This window comes from Rhipicephalus microplus, chromosome 9 (assembly GCF_043290135.1).
Source record: "Rhipicephalus microplus isolate Deutch F79 chromosome 9, USDA_Rmic, whole genome shotgun sequence".
NCBI classification, from domain to species: domain Eukaryota; kingdom Metazoa; phylum Arthropoda; class Arachnida; order Ixodida; family Ixodidae; genus Rhipicephalus; species Rhipicephalus microplus.
The window spans coordinates 10,212,113-10,234,407 of NC_134708.1; the positions used below are offsets into that span (position 1 = coordinate 10,212,113).

Below are 22,295 nucleotides of genomic sequence, written 5' to 3' on the forward strand. Positions count from 1 at the left end.
TTTGGAGCGCTAATCAGATCTGCAATAATGGAAAATGTCATGGTTATGGGTTGCTTCTATAAAAAAGGTAATAATTGTTATAAGTAAGCTTAACAGGTTAAAAATATTTTTGGTATTGTCACCATACAAATGTGGTAATGATTGTGCGTTTTCCATATTAACAAACGTCTGGACGAGATGTACCACTGCGTATAAATTATTTCGATATATCGTGTTACCTGCACCGATAAAACATGAATAACTGAACTTAGCGTTTATTCTTTATAAATGTAGTGAATTGAGCTAGGGCAGTTTGTTTAGTGCAGACTTTTAGAAGGGATACACAAACTCATTTTGGTGAAATGATTCCTCTTGTATAAGTGGTATCTAAAATATTAGGCCCTTCGGGCGTTGTCCTGCTTTCAAGACAAAAAAGGGAGGCAAGAAAGGAGCTGACGAGACCAGGGACGAATGATGCGTAAAGAAAGGAGTCGGCTTGCTTGGCAAAACAGTTTGGTAGAGCTTAGAATAACCGATTGCTGGGCGAGTTGGTATTTCAATGCGAACGGCTTTTTGCATAAAAAAGAAAAAAAAGAAAAAAGAAAGAGCGCACAGATAGGCACTGTCTTTGCTCTTTCATAACCATGTTTTTGCGTAAAACGTCGTCAACAAGGGTTGTAGGACGCCCGACGTTTTTGTAGAAGAAGGGTGGGTTTAAACACTCATTTCTGCAACTCATCTGACCGCACAGCTCATCATAGAACGGGGGGGCATGGTTATGAGAGTAAGAGAGAAAAGAGAGGGCACCGTCTCGAGAAACTAGCCGCAGTTTTTGTGTTCTTGAGTTGAGAAAGTACGCTGCAGCGTTTTTTTTTTCTCTCTTTTCATTCCCGCTTGCATGGCCGTGAATGCAGATTTTTTTGTTTTAATTTGGGGGGGTGGGGGTTGAGAGCGAGAGTCAAGTTTTGCTGACCAAACGGGTAAGACTCAAAATGTTCGCCGTCCTATCCACCTCCTCTATGAAAAGAAATTGCTACGTTCTATCTCTCTCTCTCTTACGAACAAGGCTCGAATACCAGAAGCAACAACGCTGGCCTGTGAACAGGACAGGGTAAAAGCGAACCCCTCTAATCCTGGTGGACGCGTCATGACGCCTCTACATGAGCGCCTTCCATGACCTCCGACGTTTGCACGGACCAGTAAATTCAGTAAACTGGCCAACCTCCTCTTATTTCTGTCAGTATGATGAAAATGCAGCTGGCTTAGGTGGCGTGATGTGTGTACCTTTTATCGTAAATTATTTTGTTACGTTGTAGTAAACTTTTTTTTTTATTTTGGGCTTGAGGTTGAAGCGATTCATGCAATACCTACTTTGAAAAATGTTCACTACAAGTATCGAAACAGTGGGCATGCAAATTAAAAAAGAAACGAAAACAGCGCCAACATCTCTCGAAGACTATTCGCAAAGGAGAATGAAGGTACGCTTTTGTTAAAGGCAGGTCGCAACCATAGGAACTGTAAAGAAAGGCCTAATTTGCGAAAAGTGGGACGATGAGCAAATAATTAAATGTGAGTGAAATTATGAGCAATAGCATCGATAAAATTAGAAATAATTGGGATAGGGAGTCCGGATGCTGTCTTCGAGAGTACCCAATTTCGCAAATTTTTGTGAAAAAAAAAAGCTTTCAAATGTTTCGGAAAAAGTAGAGCTACAGATCTAGAAATATATGGGAAACTTCCGCCCGCATTGAATTGTTGCTCACGTCACGGGAATGTGAACGTAGCCGCTGTATCACGTAGCCGCTGTCTAGCACCGGAATACATAGGATCGGGATCTACCTATGGATATAGAACGCCTGTCGTGTATTTTTTTGTGTGTTTGTGTTTGTGTGCGCGTGTGTGTTTGTGTTTGGCCGGTTTAGGAAGCTAGTTGTTTTCGTGTACTCGCAGACTTTATAGAATATAATGTGTACCCTGTCTTTAGTGTGCTCAGTTTTGGTGCCTCTCGCATCATTTGCTGTTCTCATGTATTTTTTTTTCTAAATTATGCAAGAGGCAATCAGCAGAACCCTTGCATCGTCAATGAAGTTGATAAATGATCCTTCGGGCATGGTGGACAGCTGTTCCCGGTGGCCATACTTGCTTCGTTTGTCGTGCATCGTTTAGCAGAATTCTGGCCTTCATTTCGAAGTGCTGCGCTTAAAACTTGAATGCTGTGGACTTCATGTGAGTGGTCTTGTGTTTTTTTTCTTTTTGGTAACTTTTTGTATGTTTCTTTCTTTCTTGTATTCTTTTCACAAATGTTGAGTCATCAATCAGAAACTGCAGCTTATTTTGAATAAATCGAACAGTATGAACTTGAGTGCTTTCTTGAACGTTATGTGCTAGAGCTCTGTGAGAAAAAATACACAGCAACTCTGCAGTGCTTGCATTTGATTTGCTAATTTCTTCATATAACCGACGTCTAACCCGTTCACCATAGAATAAATAATTAGAGAGCAAACACTGTGAAATGCTGTTGCAGCTCGCTTAAATTCAATCCGGATGAAGTAAGGACATTCGTAAAATACTCCGGAGGCGCCACGCAGAAGCTTCGGATAGCGGGAAGGAAAAACCCAAGCAAAACACTCCGAAGGTGCCACGTAATAACTCTGGCTAGCCGGAGCGAAAGGCGGGTAACAAAATGTTCCGGTGGCGCTAAGCAATCGTTCCGGCGCCGAAGGAAAATATCAGTGAAAAGTGCTCCGAATGTGCCACGCAATTGCACCGGCCAGCCGGAGTAAACACTTCGCTCCGAAGGTCCGCAGCGAAAATTCCTCCGAATATGGGGGACGCTAGAGGAAAAGCATTTTCCTCCTACCTCGAAGTATTTTTTTTACAGTGTATGGTTATATGCTATCTTTACTCTCCTCCCCCCATCTCCGTCACTTCATTTGACGTTGCTTGAAATACTATAATTTACGTAGATATATGCTATAGATGTCGTTACCGAGGTGACGCCAACTGATGACATAAAATGAGAGCAGATGACTGCACGCGATAAACTAGGCCCCAAGTGATTCGCACTCGATACGCACCCTGATATCAACTCTACGGTCTCCTCGAATGGTGCTTTCCTCGAAGGCTATCTGCAAGAGAATCGCCGTGTTTGGCTGAAGGCCAGGGAAGAAGAACGCTTTTCCATCGGTCATGGTTGCCAGCGTCTCGATCTCATGATCGGCTGATGTTCCCATCGCTATCGTACTGACTCCCACCTTGGCCGCCATGAGTTCTGGCAGGACGTCATTCAGTTTGGGCGTCATGTTTTCTTCACTATCGCTCATCAGCACAACGATGCCACCTTCCGGTTTCTCATCTGTAGTGTTGAGCACCTGCAATACAATTAGATTTGCGCGTATCACTGCACTCCGGCCGAGAGTTCTTAAAGTGGCCTTGCTACACTGTTTTTAAACACGGTCAGAAACGGCTATGGACAGGAAGTCTAGGAGACCATGAACACGTGACCCAAATATAGAGTAGTGCATGTGGCTGGTATATAGCAAGTTTTTTAATGTTATTTAAAAGGCAGCTATACAGTGCCCAGTCTTTCTCGTCAAGTCACTTCACGGAGGGCTTATTTTTTAAGTGATGCGAATATGCACACACAGGGAAAGAGAGAGCATAAATAATAAGAAAGCTGTTGTGCAGCCAGTCAGGCAGGTAGCAACTAATGAATATAACTTACGAAAACAACAAAACACATACATATACAAAGTGCACTGCGTCGCTACGGCATAGGTTGATGAGGCACTTGAATTTAGAGCCTTTGGCTGCCACATATTCAATGGCTGCGAGATGGTGGACGCCGTTTACTCAAGAGTTAGGCGCATACTAAAGAACTCCAGGTTTTTAAGATTACCGGAGCCCTGAATCTACAGCGTCACTCATTTTTATAATGTGACTTTTAGGACGTAAGACCTCGAGGTTCAAGCCATATAACGAAGCACTTGAAATTCACCATGATGTGCCTAATTACCTTTTTTTTTGTAGAGCACGGCAACTTGCGTCAGCTAGAGGGCCGCCACCACTAAATGCATTTGTGCGAGTGCGGGGCAGTCAAATAGGTTGAAAAAAAATGGAGTGGGGAGGAGCTTCAACAAGATTTGAGCCCTATCCTTGCCCCTTGATAGAACCCTTTTCATAAGTCTGTACTGGTGTCCTTTGTTGAAGGGACTTGGAAATAGTATTCGAAAAGCATCGACACCGATCTGCAGAATTAATGAAATCTGGACGCCTGAAATGTGAAGTTTTTGTTCTTTATTAGTATTCCAACACATGGTGACCACATTGGTTTCGTCATTAAAAGAACGACACGTTCATGTGTCGATATTGCGGCGATGGCGTAGTGGTTAGAGCATCCGCCTCGCATGCAAGAGGTCCGTGGTTCAAATCCCGGTGCCGAGCAGTTCCCAATCGGATTTAAAAAAATCCGCGTGTTGATGGAACTGCATTAAGAGGCCTGGGGTGCGGCCTCACCGATAACCACCGCCGGGAACGAACTCCCTCACCAGAGAAGGATTGGCCACCCTGGTGCAGTATCTGGCCACTACCTCCCACATGCATACGTCGAATAACTCACGGCCCTCAGTCCCCAGCAGCTGCGAAGCAACTGACCACGGCGGCGGTCAGATCTGCAACGCAGCAGAGGGTGCTAAGAATCTCTGGACCCGGAAAGCCGCCATTGGAACCTGAACTTGGCAACGTTTAACGCTAGAACATTATCTAGTGAGGGAAGTCTATCTGTACTATTCGAGGAGCTAGAGGGTGTTAAATGGGATATATTAGAGCTCAGTGAGGTTAGGAGGACAGATGATGGCTATACGGTGCTACAGAATGGGCACGTCCTTTGCTATCGGGGCTTGGCAGACAGAACAGAACTGGGAGTGGGGTTCCTAATTCACATAAACATAGCTGGCAACATAGAGGAATACTATAGCATTAATGAAAGGGTGGTAGGTATCGTAATTAAACTGAATAAGAGATACAAGATGAAGGTAGTACAGGCTTACGCGCCTACATGCAGCCATGATGACGCTTCAGTTGAAAGCTTCTATGAAGACGTGGAATCGGCAGTGAGTAAGGTAAAAACACAGTATACTATAGTGATGGGCGACTTTAATGCAAAGGTATGGAAGAAGCAGGCTGGAGACCAGGCAGTAGGAGATTATGGCATCGGCACTAGAAACGCCAGAGGAGAGCTACTAGTAGAATTCGCAGAACGCAACAATTTACGGATTTTGAATACCTTCTACCGAAAGCGAGAATACCGCAAGTGGACATGGAGGAGCCCTAATGGCGAAAATAAGAACGAAATAGACTTTATATTGAGTGCAGACCCAGGAATCGTGCAGGATGTGGAAGAGGTTGGCAAGGTACGATGCAGTGACCATAGAATGGTACGGTCTCGAATTCGCCTAGACTTGAAGAACGAACGACAGAAACTGATACGCAAGAAGCCAATCAATGAGCTAGCACTGAGAGGGAAAGTACAGGAATTCAGAGTGTCGCTGCAGAACAGGTACTCAGCTCTTAGTGAGGAAACCAACCTTAGCGTAGATACAAATAATGATAATCTGACGAGTATCATTACGGAGTGTGCAGTGGAAGCTGGAGGCAGGGTAGTTAGAGAGGACACTGGCAAGCTTTCCCAGGACACGAAGGACCTAATTAAGAAGCGTCAAATCATGAAAGTGTCAAGTACAACGGACAAAATAGAACTGGCAGAGCTTTCGAAGTGGATTAATAGACGTAATGCGATGCAAGAAGGTATAACATGGAGAGAATTGAACACGCTCTGAAAAACGGAGGAAGCGTCAAAGCAGTGAAGAAAAAACTTGAGATAGGCAAAAGTCGGATGTATGCACTAAGAGACAAAGAAGGCAAAATAACTACCAATATGGATAGGATGGTTAAAATAGCGGAGGAATTTTTGCAGAGATCTGTACCGTAGCCGAGACAACCACGACCTTAATACTAAAGAACTAGCAGTAACCCAGATGACACCCCACCAGTAATGATAGAAGACGTTAGAAAAGCTTTGGAGAGCATGCAAAGAGGCAAAGCCGCTGGTGAGGATCAGGTAACATCAGACCTGCTGAAAGATGGAGGACAGATTGTGTTAGAAAAACTAGCCACCCTGTTTACGAGGTGTCTCCTAACGGGAAAGGTACCAGAGTCTTGGAAGAACGCTAACATCATCTTAATACATAAGAAAGGAGATGACAAGGACTTGAAGAATTACAGGCCGATTAGCTTGCTCTCTGTAGTATACAAGCTATTTACAAAGGTAATTGCTAACAGAGTAAAGAAAACATTAGATTTCAATCAACCAAAGGAGCAAGCAGGATTTCGAACAGGCTACTCAAGAATTGACCACATCCATACTATCAATCAGGTAATATAGAAATGCTCACAGTATAATCAACCACTATACATAGCCTTCATAGATTACGAGAAGGCGTTTTATTCAGTAGAAATATCAGCCGTCATGCAGACACTGCGGAATCAGGGCGTAGATGAAGTATATATAAACATTCTGGAAGAAATCTACAGGGGATCAACTGCTACCATAGTGCTTCATAAAGAAAGCAACATAATACCAACCAAGAAGGGTGTAAGGCAGGGGGACACAGTCTCCCCAATGCTATTTACCGCGTGCTTACAGGCAGTTTTCAGAAGCCTAGAATGGGAACAGTTAGAGATAAGAGTTAATGGAGAATACCTTAGTAACCTGCACTTCGCCGATGACATTGCATTGCTGAGTAACTCAGGGGACGAATTGCAACTCATGATTACGGAGTTAGCCAAGGAGAGCAGAAAGGTGGGTCTTAAAATTAATCTGCAGAAAACGAAAGTAATGTACAACAACCTCGGAAAGGAGCAGCGCTTCGAGATAGGTAATAGTGCACTTGAAGTTGTAAAGGAATATGTCTACTTAGGGCAGGTAATAACCGCAGAGCCGAACCACGAGATTGAAGTAACTAGAAGAATAAGAATGGGGTGGAGCACATTCGGCAAGCACTCTCAAATTATGACAGGTAGATTGCCCCTATCCCTCAAGAGGAAGGTATATAACAGCTGTATCTTGCCGGTACTTAGCTACGGAGCAGAAACCTGGAGACTTACAAAGAGGGTTCAGCTTAAATTGTGGACGACGCAGCGAGCAATGGAAAGAAAAATGGTAGGTGTAACCTTAAGAGACAAGAAGAGAGCAGAGTGGACTAGGGGACAAACGGGGGTTAAGGATATCATAGTTGAAATAAAGAAGAGGAAATGGACATTAGCCGGGCATGTAGCGCGTAGACAGGATAACCTATGGTCATTAAGGGTAACTAACTGGATTCCCAGAGAAGGGAAGCGGGTTAAGGGGAGACAGAAGGTTAGGTGGGCAGATGAGATTAAAAAGTTTGCGGGTGTAAATTGGCAGCAGCAAGCACAGGACCGGGTTAACTGGCGAAACATGGGAGAGGCCTTTGTCCTGCTGTGGACGTAGTCAGGCTGATCATGATGATGATGACGTTCATGTGACTCGTGGATGCACTTACTAAGAAGAATAGTATATAGAAGCGAGCTTTATTTACTATGAAATGCACGGCGAGTGTAAGCCAGACTTCAAAACGGCGTAAAAGCCAGTACTCGCAAAAATTTCATTCTGCGTTTCGGCCGGAGTACGGCCGAAACGTAGTATATATATTGTCGCGGTACGACGCGAATAAAACACAGATACACCTTGGGACGACGAAAGCAGCGTGTCCTCAACAGCTCAGTCACAAGATCGTCTTTTTCAGCCTCGAGAGAAGCTAGAGGCCCACTACCTCGTGCCCACTGAATGCCCCATCATCGTTATCGTCCACATGTAGACACGCGTGATTTGCCTCTCTCCCAAAGAGCATCGCCCCGATGCGCAGTCTGTAATGCAGTTTTTTTTTCTAAATTAAAGTATCATGCAATCACTCGCTGACGTAGGGTTTCATGCGGACTACGTGAACGAGTTCAGGATGGTGCTGGCGACGCCTTGTACTATACGAACAGTCGAAAACAACTTCGTAAGTGACATCGCTCAGTCGTCGCACAACTAGGTACGGTCCAAAGTATCTTCTTAAGAGTTTTTCGGAAAGTCCTCGTTTTCGTATGGGCGTCCAAACCCATACTTTGTCGCCAGTTTGGTAGACGACTGTTCTGCTGTGAGCATTGTAGCGGCCTGCATCGTAGTCTTGCTGCTGGCTGATCCGTAAACGTGCAAGTTGCCTAGCTTCTTCTGCGCGTTCTGTAAATGTGTCGGCGTCCGGGACGATGTCGTCGCCTTCGTGCGGTAACATTGCATCTAACATGGTTCGTACTTCCCGTCCATGAACGAGGCTGAAAGGTGTCATGCGGGTCGTTTCTTGCTTGGCCGTGTTGTATGCAAACGTTATGTAAGGCAAGATTGTATCCCAATTTTTGTGTTCGACGTCAACGTACATCGAAAGCATGTCTTCAATGGTTTTGTTTAGACGCTCTTTCAGCCCGTTCGTTTGTGGGTGGTATGCGGTGGTCTTACGATGCGTTGTTCCACTCAGCATCAAAACATGGTCCAAAAGAGCTGCTGTAAATGCGGTTCCTCTGTCTGTGATTACGACGGTTGGTGCACCATGCCTCAGTACAATATTCTCGATAAAAAGTCTTGCCACCTCCGCTGCTGTACCTCTCTGGATAGCCTTTGTCTCGGCATAACGGGTCAAATAATCCGTCGCGACGATAACCCATCGGTTGCCTGCAGTAGAAGTAGGGAGTGGGCCCAAAATGTCCATGCCGATCTGGTGGAATGGAGTCATTGGGACCTGTACGGGTTGCAGGAGGCCAGCTGGTTTAGTTGGCGGTGACTTGCGTCACTGGCAGTCGAGACAGGTACGAACGTGGTGCTTCACGGCTGGGGTTAGTCTTGGCCAGTAATGCCCTTGCTGTATCCTGGCCAACGTTCTTGTGTAACCCAAGTGGCCAGAGCTAACCTCGTTGTGGCATGCTTTCAGTACTTCGGTGCGAAGGGCTGCTGGGATGACGAGCAGATAGGCAGATCCCGTCGACGAAAAATTTCTTTTATAGAGTACTCCGCCACGTAAACAAAATGATGACAACGCTCTTGCGAAAACTCTTGGCGCCTTCCGAGATCTGCCATCCAAGTAGGTAATTAAGCCAAGCAATTCAGCGTCGTCTCGTTGTTGCTGCGCAATGGTGGTCGTGTCGAGGACACCGAGAAATGATGTTTCCTCCTCCTCGGGTAGGGTTGCCGACTCAATGGGTGAACGGGACAAACAGTCGGCGTCCATATGTCGCTTCCCTGACTTATGTACGACTGCCATGTCGAATTCCTGCAGCCTGAGACTCCAACGCGCTAATCGGCCGGTAGGGTCTTTAAGATTAGTTAACCAACACAGTGAGTGGTGGTCGCTAATTACTTTGAAGGGGCGGCCATATAAATACGGACGAAATTTCGTAACCGCCCATACCACAGCGAGACATTCTTTCTTAGTCATGGAGTAATTAGCCTCAGCACGTGTTAACGTTCTGCTTGCGTAAGCGATTACCCTTTCTGCGTCATCTTGCTGCTGCACAAGCACAGCTCCGAGACCAACATTGCTAGCATCGGTGTGAAGCATCGTAGGGGCTCTCTCGTCGAAGTGGGCAAGGACTGGGGGTGTTTGTAGTCGCTGGCGAAGATCGTTAAAAGCAGCTTCCTCTTCGTTATTCCACTCAAAGGTGACGTCTTCTCTTGTTAGGCGAGTTAGTGGTGATGCTATGCGTGCGAAGTCCGCGATAAATCGTCGATAATACGCGCAGAGTCCGAGAAAGCGTCTGACAGCCTTTTTATCGGTCGGCATAGGGAACTGTTCTACGGCTGCGATTTTTTCAGGATCGGGACGAATACCAGCATGACTGACGACATGACCAAGAAATCGCAGCTCTTCGTAGCAAAAGTGGCACTTCTCAGGCTTCAACGTCAGGCCCGCGGACTGTATGGCTCGTAAGACCACCTCAAGTCTTTCAAGGTGCTCGTCAAACGTCGCGGAAAACACTATGACGTCATCCAGGTATACTAAGCATGTTTTCCACTTCAACCCAGAAAGCACGGTATCCATGAGTCTTTGAAAGGTAGCAGGGGCTGAGCACAAACCGAATGGCAAGACCTTAAATTCATATAACCCATCTGGTGTCACAAAAGCGGTCTTCTCGCGGTCTCTCGGGTCCACCTCGATTTGCCAATATCCACTCCGCAAGTCCATTGAAGAGAAGTATCGAGCATGTCGAAGTCTGTCGAGAGAGTCGTCTATACGCGGTAGTGGATATACTTCTTTCTTGGTCACCTGATTTAGCTTCCGGTAATCCACACAGAAGCGCAGGCTTCCGTCCTTTTTCTTAACGAGGACTACAGGCGACGCCCAGGGGCTCTGTGAAGGCTGAATGACGTCATCTTCAAGCATTCTGTCTACCTGCTGTGTATTGCTTCACGTTCTTTTGGAGCCACGCGATAAGGGTTCTGGTGAATAGGTCTCGCCGTTTCCTCGGTAATTATTCGATGCCTGGTTAGAGGCGTGCGGCCAACTCTTGATGTTGTCGAAAAGCAGTCTTGAAATTCGGCCAGTAACTCAAGGAGTCTGCGTCGGTCGTCTTTTGGCAAAGTATTGCTAACGTCCAGAACAGGCGCTGAATCAAGATTTATCGACTCGTCGACTACCGCCAAGCAGCCTTCGGCATGTATGACATCGTCGAAGTAAGCGACAGCCGTGCCTTTAGGAAGATGCCGGCGCTCAGCACTAAAATTGGTCAGCAGCAAGTCCGTGCGTCCAGCAGCAACTCTGACGATACCTCGCGCGACTGAAATACCGTGGGTGAAGAGCAGCGAGCTTATTCGGTCCGCAACTCCTTCGGCGTCAAACTGAGCACTGGCGGCCACAGAAACAAGCGTGCATGACCTCGGAGGGAGAACCACATCGTCATCAGTAAGACGCAGTTGGTTTGGTCGCGCCTCTGGGGAATTGGGTAAGCCCGAACTGTTGCAAAACGTAATCAAGCTCTCTGGTATGTTGATGACGGCACCATATTCCCGTAAAAAGTCCATGCCGAGAATTACGTCTCTGCAGCATGCGGCGATAACGACGAACGACGCAGTGAAAGGAGAACCTCCGATGTCAATTCTTGCGGTACATCTTCCCGAGGGCATCAATAACTGGCCTCCTGCTGTTCTTATATGAGGGCCCGTCCACGGCGTCTTCACTTTTCTGAGGCTGTCGGCGAAGTCCTGACTGATAATGGAGAAGTCGGCACCAGTGTCGACTAAAGCTGTCACTTTCTGGCCGTCGAGAAGAACACTATGGTCAGCAGTCACAATTTCATCGGCTGTATGGCGTCGTGCTGTGGGGGGCTTCTTGTCGTTATCTTTATGGCCTGCAACCTTGCCCCCGGAGGTCGCCGCTCTCAGTTTCCCCGGCGCGGGCTAGGTGACCTTCTTGTATTAAGGTTCGCATAGGTGCGGTGGTGCGACAAAGGCGAACGCGTGGGGGATGGAGAGCGGGACTGACGTCTCGGACCAGGAGGGTGAGCAGGCATTGCTTTCTCTGCAGTGGTAGAGTCGTCCTCAAAGTGATAACGGGCTCCATAGAAAGAGGTGTCGTCACGGCGCGGAGTGTATTCGTCGTTGGCACGTCGACCGTCAAACCAATGTCGTTGAGGACGGAATGAATCACCTCGATGCCAGCAATGACGGGCAATATGTCCTGCACCTCCGCAGTGAAAGCATAGTGGACGCCTGTCCACGGTGCGCCATGCATCTGTTTTCCGGGTCGGTGGACGCGTCGATGCCCATGGGGTGGCTGTGGATGGCTGGTTGTATGGCTGTAGCGTAAATGGTTGATTCAGTGCCTGCTCTTGCGGCGGATACGAAGGGGCCATCGGCACCTGGTGGTACGGCGTCGGCATAGCGGGTGGTGGCAACACCTCCTAAAAATTCTTCAGGCCTGCGCCCTCCGCCGTGACGTCACCACCAGCCGTCCTACGAGTCCAATACCTCCTGACCGGTTCCGTCGCGCATTCCCGAATTTCCACTTGCTGCAGTGGTGACGGCCGTGCTGCACGTGTTTTTTTCGCGAGTCCGCCGAGCCATTTTCTTTGCGTTGTGTGCAGTGAATTTTACTGCCGGAATTTTATTGCACGAAGCTTCTGACATGCCCAATAAGTGTTGTGTGCCGGCATGTTCAAGTAATTACAAGACCGGGAAGAAAGTTCAAGTATTTTCATTCCCCAAGAATGAAGTACTAAGGAAGAAGTGGCTCAGTGCTATCCCAAGAAAGGATTTTTTCCCTACGGAAAACAACAAGGTAAGAGCAAACTGGATGTCACCATTGCATCACACTGATGGTGAAATTAGACTCATTGTAACTGTTCGCGAAGTGCTTGTGCAATGTTTAGACGCATTCCGAGGTTCGCTGACACTCTGCGACTGCCATTGGTATGCAGGTATGCGCATTGCATTTCACCGAGTCATGCCTTCAGAACAAGTCGTCCTACACGGATCCTATGACAGGAAGAGTGCTAGAGGTCTCACTGAAAGTACCACGCCTGCGTTCAGGATCAGTGCCCACACTGTTCCCAGGATGTCCTTCGTACTTGTCGAAGAATGACCCTTCTCCGAGAGAATGCCCGGAAACGAAAAAAATGCGCCGAGAAGCGGCTGACCTCGCTCGTGCCATCGCAGAATCGGAGGCTTCTTATCGTGATGAAGAAACGAAATGCTATTTTTCCTCGCTTTTTGAGCTTATGGAATGTTTGAAAAGTGCACCTGTGCCAAATGAGTGGATTGTAATTCACCGCACAAACTGTGCCCTGTTTTCAAATATTGTTGATGAGAGCATGCCGATGTTGCGGTCGTCTGTTACTGTTTTCAGCGACCTGAGTATCAGTGTATGTTTTCATGGTACCAAATTAAGCCGTATAGGTGATTATGTCGTGCCAGGAAGCATTGGGAATGTGAATGTCCTGTCTGCCATCCTGAGTAGGCTTCAAAGCATCCTCGATGAAAAATGCTCCTCAGAAGGTCTTTGTGACGTAGTCGTTAGCCTTCTTGAGCAACTTGAACGAGATGCCATTGACAGCAAGAAACGTATCAGTCGCTTCTTGCGAGAACAGGTGGCATTGCTTGGAAAACAACGATTGGAGTATTCCTCCGAAAGTATGGTGGTTGCTTGCATATTGCATACCATATCTCCACACGCCTACAAATTTCTCAGGGGTTCAGGTTTTTTTGCCATGCCACATCCCAGTACTTGTCGAAATGTCTGCTCCTCGTTTCACTTGTCACCTGACACTGAGTCAGCCAGTGAAAATTTTCTCAGGTACATAAAACACAGATTTAAACAATTGCAGCCGCATGAAAGTGCCGTGGTTCTCATGGTTGACGAAATTCACATCCAGCCTTTCTTCGATTTTAAAGGTGGAAAAATTTCAGGGGCAGCAGGAAACAGTGAAGAGGCCGCTACTTCTGCTCATGTGTTTATGGTGCAAAGCATGCTGAGTTCTTTTCGCGAGGTGGTGCACATTCTGCCTGCACGAACAATGAATGCTCACTCTCTTCATGCTGTCCTGAAAAATGTAATCATTGGCCTTGAGGAAATTGGTTTTAAAGTTCTTGCAGTAGTTTCAGACAACAACGCAATCAATCGCAAAGCACTTAGTATGTTTTCAGATCCGCCAAAGCCGAGCATCGTTTACCCAAATCCAAAAGACGCAACAAGACCTATGTTTTATGTTGTGGATTCTGTGCACTTGTTGAAATGCATTCGAAACAACTGGATAAATCAAAAGAATCTTGGGACAAACCTATATTTTCCTATGTTTGATCTCTCAAACAACAGTGTCCATCCCGACTGCATACAGCGGGCATCATTCAAAGATCTTCGGGAGCTGCACAAGCTAGAGGCTTCTCAGCTTTTGAAGTACAGCTATCGCCTTTCGTCAAAGGCGCTAAATCCTAGCAACTTCGAAAGGCAAAATGTTAAGCTAGTACTACAAATATTCAATGCTTTTGTAGATGAGGCACTGGATCACCACTGGAACTTTCATGCGTTATGGCATGCCAAAGAAACTGCCAATTTCATCAGGATAGTTCTCCGCTGGTGGAAGATTGTAAACGTTAAAACACCTCACAAAGGCCATCACCACAGAGATGTTTATGAAGAGCCAGTTTCGTGCCTGAATGGTGACCCTAAGCTGGAATTTCTCGATGCGTTTGTCACTTGATTGGATGTGTGGGAATCCTACAAACACGACAACGGCGTTCTCACGCGAGAAACTCAATCTGCTCTAAGGCATTCCGCCTATGCAATACTTGAATTCACCAAGTACTGCCTTGTCGAGCTTCGTTATAAATATGTCCTGCTCGGCAAGCTGCAGACAGACGGCCTCGAAAACCGATTTGGCCAGTACAGGCAAATGGCTGGTGGTCATTACCACATCAGCATTAGGCAGCTGTACGAGAGTGAAGGCAGGATTCGCCTACAAAATACTCTTCCTATAATGAGCAGTGACGATTTCATTGATGAGGCTATTCCATCGGCAACAGCCACAAATCAACAGGACTTCAGAGTTACTGTCAAACCTGAAGACCTTGACAGCTTAAGCACACGCGTCGCTGTTTTTGCTTATGTTGGAGGCTTTTGCACTAACTCTGTGGTAAAAACGTTGAAGTGCAACTACTGTCAAGAGAACCTTGTTGCTGACAGTTGCGATGCTGAGTGCGATGGTGATGCTAATTCTTTAATAGCAAGTCTCAATCGAGGTGGCTTGAAATTTCCGAACGCGTGTGTTGTGACAGTAGTGATGCACACTGAAGTTGTTGTTGCAAAGTTGCTGCAGAATGAAAAAAATGCCGGGTGCTTTCTGCAGGCACGAAATCACAGATGCATTGTTCAACAGCTTGTGAAGGAGAGCTTGCCAGCATTTGAGGAACTGGTGACTTGTGCGAATGGGCACGAACCAGATTTGGTGATAAATATGTTGATAAAATGTGCGACAAATGTTCTGCTAAATAATTATTGCAAAGAGAGGAATGACGCAGCCGCTGTTGCTAAAGCCGATGCCAAAGCTGTCGCAAAAGCACGGAAATTGAAAACTGTTGCTCCAAAATAAAGTGCTCATGTATCATTTGTAATTTTCATTAGTATGTTCATTTATTTGTGTTTTTGATCATTGCTTCGTGCCCTTGTTTCGTGTGTACATGTTGAATAAACTAACTCTTACTACAGGAAGTTTGCACGTTTGACAAATTTCTTATAATTAACAATACCCTTTGAAGACATTGAGACGCGAGAGAAAACAATATTGCTGAGATACAACTCGTTCACTGCGAGAGGAGTGCCAGAAGCGGCGCGCTCCCGCAGGACCGGTAGGACGGCGAGTGATGACGTAGCTGACGTCATGTCACGTGAGGCGCAGGCCTGAAGAATTTTAGGAGGTGTTGGTGGTGGACGTCGGAGAGCGACAGCGTAGCTCATAGGACGCTGCTGAGCATCAGGACTAGCCGTAGACAACGCTTGGTGGATTTCATCGCGTACGACTTCAGCGATCGATGCGATGGGATTTTCAGCAACAGGATTCCGCAACTTCTGCAGTTCCTCGCGAACTATCTCCCTAATCAAGTCTCGCAAGCAGCTTTGACTCTAAGACGTCATGGCGATAGCATTGATTGGGATATTGCAGGACATGCGGTCATATTGCCTGCAGCGTTGATGAAGGGCCCGCTCGATAGCCGTAGCCTCCTTAATGAAGACAACCACGGTAGTCGGAGGGTTGCGCAGTAGCCCGGCAAAAGGCTGCTCCTTGACACCACGCATGAGGTAACTCAACTTTTTATCTTCCGTCATGTGCGGGTTAGCTCGTTGAAAGAGACGAGCCATGTCCTCGGCAAACATCGCAACGGTTTCGTTGGGTTTTTGAACCCGTAGCTCCAATAACTGCTGCGCACGGTCCCTTCTATCGATATTGGCGAAGGTATCGACGAACTTCTCTCGAAAGTCGGGCCAAGCTGACAGATTGCCTTCTCTATTCTCATACCAAGTACGAGCACCGTCGTCAAGGTAGAAATAGGCGCGTGAAAGCTTTTCCTGTTCCGACCAATGATTTACCTTGGCAACACGCTCATAGTGCTCAAGTCAGTCGTGAACGTCTTCATGGGCACCGCCACTAAAGCGATCGGGAACGAGGGGTTGAAAGAGGGTCACCTGAGATGGGTGCGTCGGAAAGCTGCCTTGGGGCACCTGTTGTGAGCTTGCGTTGGCCATTGGTTGAGCTGTGCGGTGCCTAGCAGGTTCCGGCGAGTGAGTCAGCTCTGGCGCGAGGCCTCGCAACCGTCGACTGGAGCGATGCACCGGTGTTTCTACAGGTGACAATGCGTTTGGACTCAATGAGCGGCTCCCAGCGGGCGTGTGGAGCATCAAACAGGGTTGCGGCCTAGCACCTCCACCAGAGTCGCGGTACAACGCGAATAAAACACAGATACACATTGGGACGACGAAAGCAGCGTGTCCTCAACAGCTCAGTCACAAGATCGTCTTTTTCAGCCTCGAGAGAAGCTAGAGGCCCACTACCTCGTGCCCACTGAATGCCCCATCATCGTTATCGTCCACATGTAGACACGCGTCAATATAAATATATATATATATATAAAGAAGTAAGTGTATACTTAAGGGATAGTTTTTCCGTGTTTGACACAATATTATTGAGATCTAACAGACAATAATGCCAAGGAAAGTATAGGGGACGATATTGGACCGAATTGTAACGTAAATATGAAGAAAGGATGGCGTATGAAAAGATAATTGCCGTGGGCAGGAATCGAAAACTGCGACCTTCGAATAACGCATTCGATGCTCTCTCTCTCTCCCTCTCTCCACACACACACACACACACACACACACACACACACACACACACACACACACACACACACACATATATATATATATATATATATATATATATATATATATATATATATATATATATATATATATATATATCCTGGTGTCCAGCGACAGGTGTGTAAGCTGCGTACTTCTGACCTCTGCACTAGAAGTTACGCTATCCAATTACGAATACTGGTGATTTCCTCAAATTCAAAAGAAGCAAACACCAAGAAGCATGAATAAGAGTAAGCGAAGAAGGTAAAATTACGCTTCATGTGCTCAGTAATGGCTAAAGTTACAGTATACCAGTTTCTATCATTTTCACATTCAAATTTCCTGTGAGCTACAAACTAGCCGTTTCCTTGCATTTGCTGTCTTTTATTTTTCTTTTCTTCTCTTGGTGAGATTCTTCCGCAATTATTGTGTTGCCACTTTTCCTTGCTGCATACACTGCTTTGTTATTAGCTAATTTTTTTTTACTTTGTATTTGTGTAAACGTATACTTCTTTGTGCGATTCTGTTTTTTCGTGTTACCCCGCTGCAATGTTGCCCTCGCGGCGCTGCAGGTACTTGTATAAATGAATAAATAAATACTTAAATAAATAAATAAATACGATAAAGTTTCTTTTCTCTTTGAGCACGCTCACTTGAAGGCACTCACCTGGAGGGTTCGTTGGAGGCCGCATCCAATGCACGTCTGCCCGGCCGCTTTCAAATCCTTCACCGCGTTCAAGAAGCTCTGCCTGGTAGAAACATTTACTGGCATTAATGGGTGGAGTACCGCAGCGCTGCTACTGAACGTAACGATGGCAAGGCTCTTCGATCCATCCGCAATGTCTCGGACGTATCGTGTCAATGCGTCTTTCAGGAAGGTCATTCGATTATCACCCTGGAATATTCAGAGAATACATGAGTGAAATGATTGACCACTTTTTAAGTGCTCTACATCTGCACTTCAAAAGACCCTGATGCCTTGCACTGTAGTACGAAGTTCAAGTGAAACATTACCACAACTGAGAGCCAAATTGGTTCATGAGTTATGTGGGTTAATTAGCAGCTTCACAACTGATCATTGCGATATTTATTCGTAAATACTTAACATATAGTGTAATTAACGCTAGCATCATTATAACTTCAACGCCATGTATTAGATAGAACCACCCAGAATTATAGGGTTGTGTTTAAACGAACCGTCAGAGGCTGGAGGAGCCGTTTATTAGGTCGTGAGGGTGAGATCAGCAGTGGCATTGTAGATAGAGACTTTTTGAAGACAGAAACTACAACAAGAGACTTTTTATTCTGGGGTCCACCAAGGCTTTACCGAGCCATTTCCGTCAGGGATAAGACGTTCGTTTTAAGAGAAAAAAATGGTCGGCATATTCACAAACTTAATTAACTGTTAACTTGTCGCATAAAGCACTAGCCTCTTAACAAATAAAGGTAGTGCGATTAGCTAATTTTACTACCTAGTTATAATATGATTAGGGCTGACTCGAGTTGTTACTCTATTAAAAAACTGTTAGTAACTGCACAAATAGAGGTTTACGCCTGTTTTGTTATGTATGCGCGTGCACTGTCATACCATGATAATGCATTTAATAAAGTATATGTTACAAAAACAAGGTGGAATCGTTCTCGTACATTAATTAATGGCTGTTCACTACTTGATGCGACTATACCGTGGTAAGTGCGCACCACAGCAGCGTACTTATAGAGAACTGATCACATATTCATGGGATCACATCATACTCGCAAATGGCCCTACATATGGTGATGCTCATATGATCATAACATATGCTCGTGTGAGTATGAGAAGAAGAAGAAAACTTTATTTGCGAAAAACACTTCATTGCCGCTAAACCAGGGCAACGCTGCGTGTTCCCGTCCCTATTCCAAGGCGCCGCTGCTCCACGCCATACTTTTAGCGCTCCTGAATAGCATCCGCGTGTCCTCAAGGGCCGGGCTGGACAGCATTGCTCCCACCTCTCTTTGCTGTTATCTCCTGCCTGTTCTTCGGTGTGTGCCGTACATTCCTACGTGTTGTGGTAGAGCGTTGGTGAGCTTCCACACCAGGGGAATATGTCTCTATGTTGTGGGGTAGTACGCATGCAAGCTGTGAATGTTTATGTATGTGTTAGTTTGGAGTCGGCGTAACGTCGCAGAATCTGTGGCCGAAAGGTTCTTGTGTAGTGCTGCAGTGGGTAATGCCTCCGCAACTCTTTTTGACATTGCAGATCCACTTTGTAACTAGGGAAGCGATTCTCAAATGAAAAGAAAAGAAACGTGAGCCCCGTAACTGTCTTTCAAGGGGAGGACACCTCAACGGTAGTTCATGAGGGGTGTGGATAAAGAGGGATTAAAAGGATATGAATAAAAGGCATAGAGATAGAGAGAGCGAAAGGAGAGGGTGAGGCGCAGAAACAGTCACATAGAGAAGTAAGGAGAAGATAGAAAAGATGTGCATGGTCGCAGGAGTCCGAGGATGGGGCACCACTCGGCTAGAGCTCTTGTCGGCGTTCGGAGATGGTGTATAGGGCGAGCCAGTTGTTCAGAGCTGCGCTGTCGTCGGAGATCGCGGGGGCACAACCGGTTGGCATGAAATCCAGCCAGCAAGTCCCGCTTTGTAACTGGGATTTATGGGTGTCGGGTCCTCTACGGTTTTGCCATCGGCAGCTTGGTTATTCGTGAAACATCGAGCCGCCTCATGTGCATAGTGGTTCCCAGTGAAACCCTCGTGTCCCGGGACCCGTATGATTCTTTGGGTATAGCGTATGCCCAGCTGTCTGCTACATCGGGTGAGTATCCGGTGCGCACTTGTATAAATGGATCACAAGTGAGAACCCACACGCATACGCACACGCAACTTTTCGAGACTTCGTCATAGCAATTTTGTACTGTAGCAGCAACTTGAAGGCTATATATACCCCTACTTTGGTATCGCCATCGTGTATGGGTCAGCAGCCATTGAACTAAGTCAAGAATTGTTGTTTTCGACACATCATAGGCGCTTCTATTCGCTGATGTGTGTCATTACGTAGCACGAAACTTCTGTGACAAAGTTCAAGTGCCCATGTTACAAGTGTCCATGTTACAAGTGCCCATGTTACAAGTGCCTATGTTGCAAGTGCCCATGCGTAAAAAAATACATGACACAAAAACATCTCTTGAAAAGCCTATGAACCTGAATTCGTTGGTAAACATTATTAGTAAAAATGACATCACCCGCTGAAAGGAACCATGGGAAGATGCGAAAAAGCGTGCGCTAACGCTTACACTGGCGGCATTGACGCGCAGGCGCTGATCGCGGAGTTGCGGAGAAAAGAAACCTGAAAAGAAGCTAATCGCGCTGGGATGAACCGGTGTTTCGTACTGGGACACGCTAGTCGCTGCTAATGGGTAATAAGAGACAAAAAGCTACGATTAGATGTAGAGACCTTCAGTGCGTGCACTTTAGGTTAACGTGTATGCTGGGAATTTCTTTTGCAAAACAACGACCAGGGAAAATCTCTTACCGGCACCATCTTTTAGGGTCAAGTTACAGTTTCCATATATAGAAGGGTGGCCAGTGAACTATGTTCAATGCCAGCAATCAGTTGCTTTCAATCAAAAACTCACTCGCAGATGCTCGCTGTGTCAGCGTTGCGAGGTGAGATGGGAGAGCATTGAAGAGGAAAGAGAAGTACATCTGTGTACAGTTGTCGTGTATACTGTCATGGGATTCAAGCGTATTTTCTTTGAGACATCACATCGCTTACTTTCATGCTGTCCGAGACGTCAAGAGCCATTACAACCCGCTGGGGTAGATCTTCCGTGTGCTGCGTCTCTTCGAACGTTGTCTCGATGCTCTTGGACAAGTTGGCACGGGCAAGGCTGCAACAACAATGGGAGAGTGCCCGAATGACAGGCATAAGGCTTGGGCGTGTTGGTTTGTGTCTGCTTAGACACTCTTACCCTCCTTTCCTTGGTGCACACCACGAGATATTCTGATGTCCACGAGTGTTGGCAACCTGTTTCTAAAAAATATCCTATGCCGAGGCAAAAATTACTCTACTCTACCCTACATACCATTTCCTATTGCTCTTCTAAGTTTTTTTTTTACACCTAAATAGCACCATGTAAAAATGATAGCGTAGAGATAACGTCCACTCTAAAACGTTCGGACATATGAGGTGCCTCTTGGATGAGCTCACTTATGACCGGGTGACGATCATTGACGCCCCATTGTTATGTCACAGTGGCGTCACAGGGAATTTCTAATGAGGTCGAGACTTATGACACTATATCTTGATGTCTTCTTGCAACAGACACGTTGCCGCCGACCATCCCTTTTAGTTAAAAGACCCTCAACGCAACGAACAGATGGGATATGATACAGAGAAAAAAGAACACACCAAGAAAAAAAGAAAGCTATTTGAGTGATGTTTGACGCAATATCTGCTGTATTTTATGCTGGTGAGATTTCAAATAAGACAGGCTCAATGCCGATCTTCCCAAGAATGTCACCTTCAGAGAGGTCATGAGGATCTTTCACATTTATCCATGAGCGATGGTGAGCAAAATGTTTAAATTGCCTTACGCCATCGCGATGCTACCCTACGGTGGCTGGCGAATATTTCCGGAAATGCCCAAGTAGGGTCACTCCGCTATGGTTGGCAACCTTGGTGCACACTAAGTGCACTGTAACACTACCTCCATTTACTCGGTGAAACACGCATGCGCTTACGATTGAAAAAGTTCGCCGTGGTTGTACAGTGGAGTTCTCAACTGCTGACCCCAATATTACGGGTTTTGTCACAGCCGTGTCAATTGCATTTCACCGTCATTATCATGGCCACCATCATCATCTTCATAATCATCATTAGCTTGGCTACGCCCACTGCAGGACAAATGCCTCTCCCTTTAGCCGCCAATCAACCTGGACTTCTGCTTTTCGCTGCTGTGTAATACCTGCGAACTATGTATTATCATTGGGCCACCTAACATTGTCTCCCCCTCCCCCCCGTGCTTCTGTGAGAATCCAGTCAGTTACCCTTAATGACCAGCGGTTAGCTTACCTACACACAACGTACGCGGCTCATGTTCATTCTTTCTTCTCAATTTCAACTATGATATCATTTTGTTAACCCCTGTTTGATACCCGACTCTCTCTACTCTCTTCATGTCTCTCAAAGTTACACCTATCATTTGCCTTTCCATAGCTGGCTGCGTCGTCCTCATTTTGGTGGGGGCGAAACGACAAAAACCTTTGTACTATGCTTTATCAGTGCACGTTAAAGGACACCAGATTCCGGCGCCCTCAATGACGGTGTCTCTCGTAATCATATCGAGTTTTTTTTTATGTAACAG

General features: G+C 46.2%; 1 protein-coding gene across 1 annotated transcript in view; it reads right to left on the minus strand.

Moving 5' to 3' along the window:
• The window catches only part of LOC142771523 (calcium-activated chloride channel regulator 3A-1-like), a 35,524-nt gene extending 14,009 nt beyond the window's left edge, over window positions 1-21,515 (minus strand). Inside the window, exons 1-3 of the mRNA XM_075873096.1 lie at window positions 20,705-21,515; window positions 17,611-17,838; window positions 3,057-3,350 (exon numbers count right to left, since the gene is read on the minus strand). Coding sequence (XP_075729211.1) covers window positions 3,057-3,350; window positions 17,611-17,838; window positions 20,705-20,857 — 675 coding nt within the window. The 5' untranslated portion in view covers window positions 20,858-21,515. The remainder of the gene's footprint in view (window positions 1-3,056; window positions 3,351-17,610; window positions 17,839-20,704) is intronic.
• Window positions 21,516-22,295: the final 780 nt, after the last annotated feature.